A 14729-nucleotide genomic window follows, 5' to 3' on the forward strand; every position below is an offset into this window, starting at 1 on the left:
CTGAGTCTCCCAATAGGAGCTAGAAGAAAAGGAATTTACGGTAAGTAAACAAAATTCCCTTCTTCTTTGTCGCTCCATTGGGAGACCCAGACAATTGGGACGTCCAAAAGCAGTCCCTGGGTGGGTAAAGAATACCTCGATAAAAAGAGCCGTAAAAACGACCCCCTCTTACAGGTGGGCAACCGCCGCCTGAAGGACCTGCCTACCTAGACTGGCATCCGCCGAAGCATAGGTATTCACCTGATAGTGTTTTGTGAAAGTGTGCAGACTCGACCAGGTAGCCGCCTGACACACCTGCTGAGCCGTAGCCTGGTGCCGCAATGCCCAGGACGCACCTACGGCTCTGGTAGAATGGGCTTTCAGCCCTGTAGGAACCGGAAGTCCAGACGAATGGTAGGCTTCAAGAATCGGTTCCTTGATCCACCGAGCCAGGGTTGACTTGGAAGCCTGCGACCCCTTACGCTGGCCAGCGACAAGGACAAAGAGCGCATCAGAACGGCGCAGTGGCGCCGTGCGAGAAATGTAGAGTCTGAGTGCTCTCACGAGATCTAACAAGTGCAAATCCTTTTCACATTGGTGAACTGGATTAGGACAAAAAGAAGGTAAGGAGATATCCTGATTGAGATGAAAAGGGGATACCACCTTAGGGAGAAATTCCGGGACCGGACGCAGAACCACCTTATCCTGGTGAAATACCAGGAAGGGGGCTTTGCATGACAGCGCTGCTAGCTCAGACACTCTCCGAAGTGACGTGACTGCCACTAGGAAGACCGCCTTCTGCGAAAGACGTGATAGAGAAACATCCCTCATCGGCTCGAAAGGTGGTTTCTGAAGAGCCGTTAGCACCCTGTTAAGATCCCAGGGTTCTAGCGGACGCTTGTAAGGTGGGACTATGTGGCAAACCCCCTGCAGGAACGTGCGGACCTGCGGAAGCCTGGCTAGACGCTTTTGAAAAAACACGGAAAGCGCCGATACTTGTCCCTTGAGAGAGCCGAGAGACAAACCCTTGCCCATTCCGGATTGAAGGAAAGACAGAAAAGTGGGCAAGGCAAACGGCCAGGGAGAAAAACCCTGATCAGAGCACCAGGATAAGAAGATCCTCCACGTCCTGTGGTAGATCTTGGCGGATGTCAGTTTCCTGGCCTGTCTCATAGTGGCAATGACCTCTTGAGATAACTCTGAGGACGCTAGGATCCAGGACTCAATGGCCACACAGTCAGGTTGAGGGCCGCAGAATTCAGATGGAAAAAAGGCCCTTGAGACAGCAAGTCTGGTCGGTCTGGTAGTGCCCACGGTTGACCCACCGTTAGATGCCACAGATCCGGGTACCACGACCTCCTCCGCCAGTCTGGGGCGATGAGGATGGCGCGGCGGCAGTCGGACCTGATCTTGCGTAACACTCTGGGCAGCAGTGCCAGAGGAGGAAAGACATAAGGCAGTCGAAACTGCGACCAATCCTGAACTAATGCGTCTGCCGCCAGAGCTCTGTGATCTTGAGACCGTGCCATGAATGCCGGGACTTTGTTGTTGTGCCGGGACACCATTAGGTCGACGTCCGGCGTTCCCCAGCGGCAGCAGATCTCTTGAAACACGTCCGGGTGAAGAGACCATTCCCCTGCGTCCATGCCCTGGCGACTGAGAAAGTCTGCTTCCCAGTTTTCTACGCCCGGGATGTGAACTGCGGAGATGGTGGAGGCTGTGGCTTCCACCCACAGCAGGATCCGCCGAACTTCTTGGAAGGCTTGACGACTGCGTGTGCCGCCTTGGTGGTTGATGTACGCCACCGCCGTGGCGTTGTCCGACTGAATTCGGATCTGCCTGCCCTCCAGCCACCGCTGGAACGCCTTTAGGGCTAGATACACTGCCCTTATTTCCAGAACATTGATCTGAAAGGAGGACTCTGCCGGAGTCCAGGTTCCCTGAGCCCTGTGGTGGAGGAAGACCGCTCCCCACCCTGACAGACTCGCGTCCGTCGTGACCACAGCCCAGGATGGGGGCAGGAAGGATTTTCCCTTCGACAAGGAAGTGGGAAGAAGCCACCACTGAAGCGAGGCTTTGGCTGCCCGAGAAAGGGAGATGTTTCTGTCGAGGGACGTCGACCTCCTGTCCCATTTGCGTAGAATGTCCCATTGGAGTGGACGCAGATGAAACTGCGCAAATGGAACTGCCTCCATTGCTGCCACCATCTTCCCTAGGAAGTGCATGAGGCGCCTCAGGGGGTGTGACTGGGCTCGAAGGAGAGATTGCACCCCTGTCTGTAGTGAACGCTGTTTGTCCAGCGGTAGCTTCACTATCGCTGAGAGAGTATGAAACTCCATCCCGAGGTAAGTCAGCGATTGTGTCGGTGTCAATTTTGACTTTGGGAAATTGATGATCCACCCGAACCTCTGGAGAGTCTCCAGGGCAGTGTTCAGGCTGTGTTGGCATGCCACCCGGGAGGGTGCCTTGACTAGAAGATCGTCTAAGTAAGGGATCACCGATTGTCCCTGAGAGTGTAGGACTGCCACCACTGTTGCCATGACCTTGAAGACCCGTGGGGCTGTCGCCAGGCCGAAAGGCAGTGCCACGAACTGAAGGTGTTCGTTTCCGATGGCGAAACGCAGGAAGCGCTGATGCTCTGGTGCAATCGGCACATGGAGATAAGCATCCCTGATGTCGATTGATGCTAGGAAGTCTCCTTGGGACATCGAGGCGATGACGGAGCGGAGAGATTCCATCCGGAACCGTCTTGTTTTCACGTGTCTGTTGAGCAGTTTGAGGTCCAGAACGGGACGGAATGATCCGTCCTTTTTTGGCACCACAAACAAGTTGGAGTAAAAACCGCGACCACACTCTTGAAGGGGAACAGGGATCACCACTCCTTCTGCCTTCAGAGTGTTCACCGCCTGAAAAAGAGCATCGGCTCGCTCGGGGGGGCGGAGATGTTCTGAAGAAACGAGTCGGAGGACGAGAGCTGAGCTCTATCCTGTAACCGTGAGACAGAATGTCTCTCACCCATCGGTCTTGGACATGTGGCAACCAGGCGTCGCAAAAGCGGGAGAGCCTGCCACCGACCGAGGATGCGGTTTGGGGAGGCCGAAAGTCATGAGGAGGCCGCCTTGGGAGCGGTTCCTCCGGCGGTCTTTTTAGGACGTGACTTAGACCGCCATGAATCAGAGTTCCTCTGGCCCTTCTGTGGCCTGTTGGACGTGGAGAATTGAGATCTGGCTGATGGCCGAAAGGACCGAAACCTCGGTTGTATCTTCCGTTGCTGAGGTCTGTTTGGTTTGGACTGGGGTAAGGACGAGTCCTTTCCCTTGGATTGTTTAATAATTTCATCCAATTGCTCGCCAAACAGACGGTCGCCAGAAAATGGCAAACCGGTCAAGAACTTTTTGGAAGCAGAGTCTGCCTTCCATTCGCGTAGCCACATGGCCCTGCGGACTGCCACTGAATTGGCGGATGCTACCGCTGTACGGCTCGCAGAGTCCAGGACGGCGTTCATGGCGTAGGACGAAAAAGCCGACGCCTGAGAGGTTAAAGACACAACCTGCGGAGTAGAGGCACGTGTGACTGCATTAATCTCAGACAGACAAGCTGAGATAGCTTGGAGTGCCCATACTGCTGCGAATGCCGGAGCAAAAGACGCGCCTATGGCTTCATAGATGGATTTCATCAGGAGCTCTATTTGCCTGTCAGTGGCATCCTTTAGCGATGAACCATCTGCCACTGCTACTATAGATCTAGCCGCCAGTCTGGAGACTGGAGGATCCACCTTGGGACACTGAGCCCAACCCTTAACTACTTCAGTGGGGAAGGGGTAACGTGTGTCATTAAGGCACTTAGTAAAGCGCTTGTCCGGAAATGCTCGGTGCTTCTGGACCGCATCTCTGAAGTTGGAGTGATCGAAAAACGCACTCCGTGTACGTTTGGGAAACCTAAATTGGTGTTTCTCCTGCTGTGAAGCTGACTCCTCTATTAGTGGAGTTGGAGGAGAAAGTTCTAGCACCTGGTTGATGGACGCTATAAGGTCATTTACTATGGCGTCCCCTTCGGGTGTATCCAGATTGAGAGCAATGTCAGGATCAGAGTCCTGATCTGCCACCTCCGCTTCATCCTCCAGAGAGTCCTCATGCTGAGACCCTGAGCAGTGTGATGAAGTCGAGGGAAGTTCCCAGCGAGCCCGCTTAGCCGGTCTGGGACTGCGGTCCGTGTCGGAGTCCTCACCGTGGGACCTAGGAGACACCCCAGGAGCAGTTTGACGCGCCGACCGAGGGGGGCCTGGGGGCAATGATTCAACAGTGCCCGGGGCCTGTGTTACCGGTCTGGACTGCAAAGCTTCTAGTATCTTAGCAGACCATCTGTCCATAGACTGAGCCATGGATTGTGAAAGAGACTCAGAAAGTTTCTCAGCCAATACTGCAAACTCTGTCCCTGCCACCTGGACAGTGGCAGCCGGTGGTTCTACCTGGGCCGAGGGTCCCACCAGTGCCTGAGGCTCCGGCTGAGTGAGTGTCACAGGGGCCGAGCATTGCACACAATGAGGGTAGGTGGAACCTGCAGGTAACATAGCCGCACAAGAGGTACAAGTTGCAAAATAAGCCTGTGCCTTGGCACCCTTGCTTTTTGCAGACGACATGCTGTTGTCTCCTCTTAGAGCAATCAGTGAGGGTATATAGCCAAAAGCAAATAATGCGGCCGAACAGAGCAAATGTATACACAATATGGATATATATATACACTTCGGCACCTAGGGGGGCCAGCACCTGGTAACTGGTGCGGCTTACCGACCGCCCTCAGCGGTTGTGTGTACACCAGATTCCCTGCCTGGGCCTCCCAGCGCTGTGGAGCTCTGTCTGAAGTTCTCCACCGGCAGCAGCGATGATAACAATGGCTGCCAGCGTTCTGAGAGGAGGAGGGAGCCGTGGGCGTGCCTCAGAAAGTGCGGGAATCTGGTGCCCCACAGTGCTCAGTGAGGGGGGAGGAGGATACTAAGTATGCTCCAGCCCTCACCGCTGACGTCCAGTCTAGCGTCCCGCCCTTACCCCTGACTGGCAGGCCTGGGGGCGGGAATATGCGGTACTAGGCCGCAGAAGCCGGGGACTAAATTTAGAAGCGTGGCCGGCAAACAGGCGCGGTCGGCGCGGTAGTCCCGGCGACACAAAACACACAGCAGCTGCTGCAGCGTCCGATACACAGGCGCTCTATGCGCCGTCCCCAAGGGGACACAGAGTACCTCTGAAAAGCAGGGCCTGTCCCTGATGACATCCAGTCTCCTGTCCGTCAGATTCCCTCAGGGGCTGCGGAGGGAGCCCGGTCCCAGTGCATGGTGACCGGTTAGGATCCCACTTCTCCCAGAGCCACTAAGGGATGGGGAAGGATAACGGCATGTGGCTCCAGCCTTTGTACCCGCAATGGGTACCTCAACCTTAACAGCACTGCCGACCATAGTGGGGTGAGAAGGGAGCATGCTGGGGGCCCTGGGGCCCTCTTTTCTTCCATCCGATAAAGTCAGCAGCTGCTGCTGACTAAAATGTGGAGCTTGCGTGAATGTGTGCCTCCTTCAACACAAAGCATAAAACTGATGGGCCCGTGATGCACGGGAGGGTGTATAGGCAGAGGGGAGGGGTTACACTTTTTAAAGTGTAATACTTTGTGTGGCATCCGGAGGCAGAAGCTATACACCAATTGTCTGGGTCTCCCAATGGAGTGACAAAGAAAGTGACATTTTTACTGATACAATATTTTTTTCTCTACACCTTTGGATCACTGTTTTTGAACATTTTTTTGCTCATTTATTATAACAAACATGCACTTTTTTTGTTTAAATATCTAAAAAAAACCCCATTTTTTATGGTAATAGAAAATGTCATGCTTTATTTTTTTGCTTACATTTTATCCCTTTCTTGTAAGTAATATATTGTAGTTTTACAATTAGCACCATATAGTAATTTTGGCCAACATCTTTTAGTAATGTCCCCCATCCTGTTCCCCTTCTTGAAGTAATGTTCCCTTTTTTATAGTATGAATCAGCTCACCGTGGAAAAAGCTCAGTCTTGATTTCGTCCTGGAGCACGGACAGGCACTGCCACAGCCCAAAATAATGCAAAAGATGAGGATGTCCAGCTCTTCAGGCAAAAAATCACGTCTTTATTTTATCATGCAGACACAAAGAATGACATGACCAGCACAACGCGGTTCAGGTGAAAGCACATGATTAAGGGTGAGTGCTTTCACCTGAACCGCGTTGTGCTGGTCATGTCATTCTTTGTGTCTGCATGATAAAATAAAGACGTGATTTTTTGCCTGAAGAGCTGGACATCCTCATCTTTTCCCTTTTTTATCCCCATCCTGTTGTAATGTGCACATCCTGGTCCCTATCCTGTAGTAATATGCCCATCACGTAGTAACATGCCCCAGCCTTATCCCCTTTAACTAATGTGCCCCATCCTTGTCCCCATCCTTTAATACTGTGCCCCCTCCTTGTCCCCATCCTGTAGTAATGTGCCCAACCTTGTCCCCTTTTACTAATGTACCCATGCAGGTCCTCTTCTTGTCCTCTATTGTGTCATTCTACATACACACACACACACACACACACACACACACTAGGAATGTCCCATCCTGGTCTCCTATTGTGACACTCTATACACACTCACACACACACACACACACACACACACCTCTGCAATGTCCCATCCTGTTTCCCTATTGTGCCATTCTACACATATACACACATACAAACACACACACACGCATTCTTCTCACCTGTCCTCCATTTCCTCGGCGTCCTCTTCCCTGCTTCTTGCAGCCCGCAGGCACGAGCCACCGTAACAGTCGCGGCCGCTGTCAGCACTTAATCTGAATTTCAGATGAACATTTTGCTGTCGCGCAGAGTCAAGCTCTCTCAGCACTAGTCCAATGGCGGCTGCTGGCCAATCAGATACAAGCAGGTAACGTCCTATGCATCAGCTGCTTGCTTCTGATTGGCCAGCGGCTGCCATTGGACTAGTGCTGAGAGAGCTTGACTGTGCACCGCCGGTAAAACGTTCATCTGAAATAAAGCAGTGAGCAGAGACGGCTGCGGCCCCTGCACCGGCCGCAATTTTTAAGGGGGGCATGTTCCTGCGGTCCACAAGAAGCAGTCTCGGGGCAGCATGTGGCCTGCGTGTTTGAGACCTCTGGCTTATAGGGTACTTAGCACACAAATATGCAATTTATTTGAGCCCACCAACCATGACAAAGTGTACTATATACTGTATAAGGTTTAGGATCCGATCAAAGAAAGCTCGTCTAGTCGTTGCTGGTGGGCTCACCAGAATTGTCCCGTTTCTGTGCTATGTACTTAAATTTATTAAGTATATTCATTATGATAGTAATCCAGTTTAAATTTCATATAATCAATGTTTGCTGACATCTTAATGCATACGGATGCTGCGGCATTATTTTGTTTATATATTGTGCAGCTTGCATATTTTCATACTTGCTTTACTCTGTTATGAGTTGCTGGTCAGTTTTGTATTGCAACACTCCAACTTCAGCTTTCCCGAGTGTTAGACATCTGTCCCAGATATGGGCTTTGCTCCCCTCAACTCGGTCTGCTGAACTCTGTTGTGCACCACATCAGGCTTTACAGATGGCCCAATGTGCTTCCATGTGATCATCTGCCTGGGCCTATGTAAGACATGTGTCTTGGTATTAAGATTTTTTTTGTGTTCCTGAGTCTTATCTGCTTGTGCCTTCCAGTATCTATGCTGCCTGCTTCACCTGTCTCCTGTCTGCCTGCAGTTTCCAGTACCTCTGCTTCCGGTCTCTTCTCTGCAACCGGTCTCCTGTCTGCCTACAACCTCCAGTATCTCTGCTACCAGTCTCCTGTCTGTGGCCTCCAGTACCTATGCTGTTTCCCGCGTGCCTCACCTGCTTGGTACCCCTATGCACCCGTGACCCATTGAGTCCTTGGGCTTGGAAGATCTACCTCACCAGGTGAGCCTAACACTAAGGAATCTTATCCCAATCCTCATGGGTAATGACAACGCAAGAATATTCATGGTTCAGAGGCCAAAATAGTTGTCCAAAAGTTAAGAGAAAAGAGGAATGCACAAACAAGGAAGTAGATATAAAAAAAGATACAACCATGACTGTTGCTAGAGATACCGCAGTAAGCAGAGGTCACATATAAACACTGGCTATGCTACCAGTAAGAGGAAGCTGTTACTGGCTGCTACTGGATTTGTGAGGAGTCAGATCCTCTATGTTAAACTGAGTTCAAAAGACCTGCAGGGAGATTTATTGGCAGAAGACACTGAGGTTTCAGTTTATACAGTAAGGTGCATCCTAAATACGGAAGTTTCTTTATACCCAAATTCTAAGATGTCACCTCTACTGATCCATAAGCACAAGAAAAAAACATCTCCAATATAGTTAAAACCAAATAAATAATTACATTCTAGGATTCAGCCCTGTGAAGCAAGGAAACAAAACTGCAATTTTTCTATGGATCAGCGGTATGTCTGGAGGAGGAAGCATGCTGATAAGAAAACCATGCCCACAGAGAAGCATGGAGGGGGCTCAGTGATAACTATTGTGAAATATGGTTGTGACTCTGTGATGCCTACAGTGAAACATGGTGGGGCTCGGTGATGTCTACAGTGAAGCATGGCGGGGATTTCTGATAACTACAGTTAAGCATGTCAGAGGCTCAGTGATGCCTAGAGATAAATGTGTCAATAACACGTGATGTCTACGGTCACATCGGTCTGCTGAGCTCTGTTGTGCTCCACATCAGGCTTTGCAGATGGCCCGATGTGCTTCCATATGATCATCTGCCTGGGCCCATGTAAGACCTGTGTCTTGGTATTAAGATTTTTTTGTGTTCCTGAGTCTTGTCTGCCTCTGCCTTCCAGTACCTCTGCTGCCTGCTTCGTGGTCTCAGCCCTGTGGAGCAAGGAAACAAAACTGCAATTATTCTATGGATCAGCGGTATGTCTGGAGGTGGAAGAATGATGAAAAGAAAACCATACCCACAGAGAAGCATTGAGGGGGCTTGGTGATAAATACTGTGAAGTATAGTAGTGACTCAGTGATGTCTACAGTGAAACATGGCAGGGGCTCAGTGATGTTTACAGTGAAGCATGGCAGGGGCTCAGTGATATCTACAGTGAAGCATGGCAGGGGCACAGTGATGTCTACAGCGAAACATTGCAGGGGCTCAGGGATGTCTACAGTAAAGCATAGCAGAGGCTCAGTAATGCCTAGAGAAAAACGTGTCAACAGCACGGTGAAGTCTACGGTGATTATGGCTGTCAGGATTCTTTCTTGTGGCTCTGTTTTCATGTTTTGCAGAGTCAATATGTTTTGTATATGCTTTTCTATGGACTATATTTTCTGGTTCTAAGCCCGGTGGGAGGAACTTATTCGGTAATGCCTCGTTCCAGGTAATCACTCTGCCTTATCTTGGAGCCTTTACACCCAAAATGCTGCCAGTGATAGTTCCTGCTTATCAGTGTACAATTCTGGTTCCCACGAGTGGTTCAGATCTTGTCCTACTACTTTTGTTCCATTCCCGTTCCCTCTCCTCCCCTGCTCTGACTGTACTTCCTGGTTCCCTGACCTTTGGTTTTCTGTGACTCCGGCTCTACACTCTCTCTGGTCCCTGACATGTCCTCTTTGTTTCCGACACCGGCTGATACCCTGACCTTGTCGCTGTTCCCCCTCGGGTATTGATGCTCCTTCCTGGTTACTGACCCCTGGCTCTCACGCAACCTCAACTTCTCTTGCTCCCTCTGTATTGATGTTACCTCCTGGCTTCTGACTCAGCTAGATCGACTACTCTGCAGACCTCTCCCACTAGGGTACACCTCATTACACCTAGGTGCCTGACATCATTCTTACCAACTTGTGCCCCCTAGTGGTTTAGCGTCACATTAGCAAAGGCTAGGTGGTGTCCACAGTGAAGCTAGGTGGGGCTCGCTAATGTAGAAACATGTCTAACATGGTGATGCCTACGGTGAAGTATGGCAAAGGCTGGGTGATGTCCACAGTGAAGCTAGGAGGGGCTTGCTAATGTCTACAGGGAAGTATGATGGTGGCTCTGTGATGACTACAGTGAAGAATAGCAGTGACATTTTAATTTTCTGGAACTGCTTTGATTCCTCTGGTGTTGGATATCTTGACCATGTAGAAGGCAAGATGGATTCAGTCAAGTATCAGGAAATCCTAGCAAAAACTGCATGTCTTCTGTGAGGAGCTGAAGCTTGGGTGTCACTGGACCATGATCCCAAGCATCTTGCATTCCACCAAGCCTTGGTTTCTGAAGAAGTCCTTGAAGATTTTGGAGTTCCCCGACCTGAATCTCATAGAAAATCTTTGGTTGGATGTGAAGAAGACAGCTGTAAACTGAAACCCTAGAGTTCTAGTGACATGGAAGCCATTGTCCCTGAGAAATGAGGTATTCCCAAGATTCACCAGGAACTGCCAGAAGCTGGTGTCATAGAAATTTTACAGAAAGTTTCTACATTTTGCTAAAAAAACTATTTGTGATGGGAGGTGAATAATTTTGGTTGCAAGTGTATATTATGACCATAGCATGCTCTACTTCTGTGTATGACCATAGTCCAGATTATCTCTATATATGACCACATATTATGACCATCACCTGCTTTGCTTCTGTATGTAAATTATGACCATACCCTAGTCCGTGTATGAATATAACCATATTTTATCATTTATTAACCATGATAATTTACATTTTTTAGCATCAACATTGTGTGGATGAAAACTCTTAGAATAACTGGGGTTAATTAACCTTTTAATGACCATAGGAGCCAGTCCTATGTTTTATACAAAAGTCAAAAGTAGTATCTCGCCTGTCCAGGGAGCTGCACTGGATTCATATAAGAAGCTGCAACACATGAAGCACATAACACAAGATGTAATACATTTCCACCATGAGTCTCTTATTGGCCCAGTCTGCGTGACATACAAGGTTTAGGTGGAGAAGTCTCTTCCCTCTAGTTGTCTGTAGATTGAATACGGTTCCTGGGTAGAGGTTGTGGAGCAATTTTCTTTGAGGGATCTGTACATCCTTCCTGTGATTTGTCATTGGGGCCCTTGGCTGGCTGGGGTGGATTAGGTGGGGGTATGTTTGGCACTTTCAGGCTGCCGCCAATATTCCTCCTAGGTATTGGTTGAGGACTTTGGAATTCTTCAGAGTTCTCATTATTGGTGGATCCTCGAGTTGGTACAACAGGAGGGGCAATGGGACGCTGAGGAGCTGGTCGCTTCACTGTAACAAAAAACAAACTTATCATATAAAAGAACTAGTGAATCCAAGTGGTCGTGCCAGTCCTTTACAGTGGCACAATAGGCTCAATGGTGGAAGTCCCATAAACCGGCACAATAGGCTCAGGGGTGCCAGTACCTTAGAGGAGCTAAATATATTAAGTGGTAGCAGTCTCTTAAGAGCATCAAAATAGGCTCAGTGGTGCATGTCTCTTAGAGAGGCATAATAGACTCAGTGATGCCAGTCCATTAAAATGGCACAATAGCCTCAGTGGTGTGAATCCCTTAAAGCAACACAGTAGGCTCAGTAGTGTCAGTCCCTTAGAGTGGCACAATAAGCCAGTGGTGCCAGGCCCTTTTGAGTTGCTCTGTGGACTCAGTGGTGCCAGTCCCTTAAAATGGTACAATAAGGTCAGTGGTGTCAGTCCCTTTGAGTGGCACAGTAGGCTCAGTAGTGCCAGTCCCTTAGAACAGCACAATAGGCTCAGTGGTGCCTGTCCCTTTGAGTGGCACAGTAGACTTAGTGGTGCCAGTCCCTTAGAACGGCACAATAGGCTCAGTGGGGCCAGTCCTTTTAGAGTTGTACAATAGACTCAGTGCTGCCAGTCCCTTAAAATGGTACAATAGACTCAGTGGGGCCAGTCCCTTAAAATGGTACAATAGGATCAGTGGTGTCAATCCCTTTGAGTGGCACAATAGACTCAGTGGTGCAAATTTCTTAAAGAGGACCAACCACCAGGATTTTCCTATATAAACTAAAGCCAGTGCTATACGGACACTAGGATGCGGATTCTAAACATACAGTCATATGAAAAAGTTTGGGCACCCCTATTAATGTTAACCTTTTTTCTTTATAATAATTTGGGTTTTTGCAATAGCTATTTCAGTTTCATATATCTAATAACTGATGGACTCAGTAATATTTCTGGATTGAAATGAGGTTTATTGTACTAACAGAAAATGTGCAATCCGCATTTAAACAAAATTTGACCGATGCAAAAGTATTGGCACCTCAACATAAAAGTGACATTAATATTTTGTAGATCCTCCGTTTGCAAAAATAACAGCCTCTAGTTGATTCCTGTAGCTTTTAATGAGTTCCTGGATCCTGGATGAAGGTATATTTGACCATTCCTGTTTACAAAACAATTCCAGTTCAGTTAAGTTTGATGGTCGCCGAGCATGGACAGCACGCTTCAAATCATCCCACAGATTGTCAACAATATTCAGGTCTGGGGACTGGGATGGCCATTCCAGAACATTGTAATTGTTCCTCTGCATGAATGCCTGAGTAGATTTGTAGCGGTGTTTCGGATCATTGTCTTGCTGAAATATTCATCCCCTGCGTAACTTCAACTTCGTCACTGTTTCTTGCACATTATTGTCAAGAATCTGCTGATACTGAGTTGAATCCATGCGACCCTCAACTTTAACAAGATTCCCGATGCGGACATTGGCCACACAGCCCCAAAGCATGATGGAACCTCCACCAAATTTTACTGTGGGTAGCAAGTGCTTTTCTTGGAATGCCGTGTTTTTTGCCTCCATGCATAACGCCTTTTTGTATGACTAAACAACTCAATCTTTGTTTCATCAGTCCACAGGACCTTCTTCCAAAATGTAACTGGCTTGTCCAAATGTGCTTTTGCATACCTCAGGTGACTCTGTTTGTGGCGTGCTTGCAGAAATGGCTTCTTTCGCATCACTCTCCCATACAGCTTCTCCTTGTGCAACGTGCGCTGTATTGTTGACCGATGCACATTGACACCATCTGCATCAAGATGATGCTGCAGGTCTTTGGAGGTGGTCTGTGGATTGTCCTTGACTGTTCTCACCATTCTTCTTCTCTGCCTTTCTGATATTTTTCTTGGCCTGCCACTTCTGGGCTTAACAAGAACTGTACCTGTGTTCTTCCATTTCCTTACTATGTTCCTCACAGTGGAAACTGACAGTTTAAATCTCTGAGACAACTTTTTGTATCCTTCCCCTGAACAACTATGTTGAATACTCTTTGTTTTCAGATGATTTGAGAGTTGTTTTGAGGAGCCCATGATGCCACTCTTCATAGGAGATTCAAATAGGAGAACAACTTGCAAGTGGCCACCTTAAATACCTTTTCTCATGATTGGATACACCTGCCTATGAAGTTCAAAGCTCAATGAGGTTACAAAACAAATTTAGTGCTTTAGTAAGTCAGTAAAAAGTAGTTAGGAGTGTTCAAATCAAGAAATTGATAAGGGTGCCCATACTTTTGCACCGGTCAAATTTTGTTTAAATGCGGATTGCGCATTTTCTGTTAGTACAATAAACCTCATTTCAATCCAGAAATATTACTGAGTCCATCAGTTATTAGATATATGAAACTGAAATAGCTGCTGCAAAAACCCAAATTGTTATAAGAAAAAAGGTTAACATTAATAGGGGTGCCCAAACTTTTTCATATGACTGTACCTTTAGTTGTGAGATCGGATGTGTAGTTTCTGAAATATAGGCAAGTAAAATTTGTGAAATGCACTGTTACTTGATTAATAGGTGATGCAGAATATCTAATAGGTGGGTCAGGTTTTACTAGTTATTCCCACCCCTGTCTGCCTGCCTCTCTCCTACCTCCCCTGTAATAACAGAGACAGGGGGAGGAAGGACAGGTAGCAGACAGGGGTGGGAATAACTATCAAAACCCGACCCACCTATTAGATATTCTCCAGCACCTACGAATCAAAAGTAACAGTGCATTTCACAAACTTTACTTGCCTGTATTTCAGAAAATATATATCCGATCTCACAACTAAAGGTATGTATAGAATCAGCATGATAGGGCCAGTATAGCACTGGCTTTAGTTTATATAGGAAAATCCTGGTGGTTGGTCCTCTTTAAAGCAGAAAAATAGACTCCTTAGTGTTAGTACGTTAGATTGGCAGATTAGCCTCAGTGATGCCAATCATTTAACATAAATGTGTGTAAGTGCTTAGCATAAAATCTCCAGATAATGAAGGCATTAACGGCCCTTTCTCACCTTTACGAGCTGTGGTTGGGCTGGATTCCGGTTGAGTTGATGTGTTACTTCCTGCTTCAACAGGAGGTAACCCCTTTACCAATTTCATAGAAATTTCTAGAGGAACCGTCTGGAGTTCAGCATCTCTGCAATAGACACCAAAGTATGACTGCGTCAACAGTGAAACCTAAATGGAATATATCAGCATTTTTTTGCTATGTAATCTGTGATCCGCATGACGTAGAGGCAGACACCATGATTCCAACGATGATTACTTACTGGACTGCTTGGTGCAGTATTGCCAAAGTCCCTCTTTTCTTGCAGTGCTCAGAATGTGGAGCTGCATATAACCCCGCCCACACCACTGATTGACAGATTTCTGTGTACACTGTAAATTGTTAGTGAGCTGACAATCAGTGGTGGGGCAGGGTTACAGAGAGCAGCCTGACTGGCCTGCACGTGAGACCTAGTCAGTGT

General features: G+C 48.0%; 1 protein-coding gene across 1 annotated transcript in view; it reads right to left on the reverse strand.

Annotated features, from left to right (window-relative positions):
* Positions 1–10694: 10694 nt before the first annotated feature.
* The window catches only part of SH3BP1 (SH3 domain binding protein 1), an 81382-nt gene continuing 77347 nt past the window's right edge, over positions 10695–14729 (reverse strand). Inside the window, exons 17-18 of the mRNA XM_075320822.1 lie at positions 14274–14398; positions 10695–11263 (exon numbers count right to left, since the gene is read on the reverse strand). Coding sequence (XP_075176937.1) covers positions 10989–11263; positions 14274–14398 — 400 coding nt within the window. The 3' untranslated portion in view covers positions 10695–10988. The remainder of the gene's footprint in view (positions 11264–14273; positions 14399–14729) is intronic.

The sequence above is a fragment of the Anomaloglossus baeobatrachus genome, chromosome 8 (assembly GCF_048569485.1).
Source record: "Anomaloglossus baeobatrachus isolate aAnoBae1 chromosome 8, aAnoBae1.hap1, whole genome shotgun sequence".
Lineage (NCBI taxonomy): Eukaryota > Metazoa > Chordata > Amphibia > Anura > Aromobatidae > Anomaloglossus > Anomaloglossus baeobatrachus.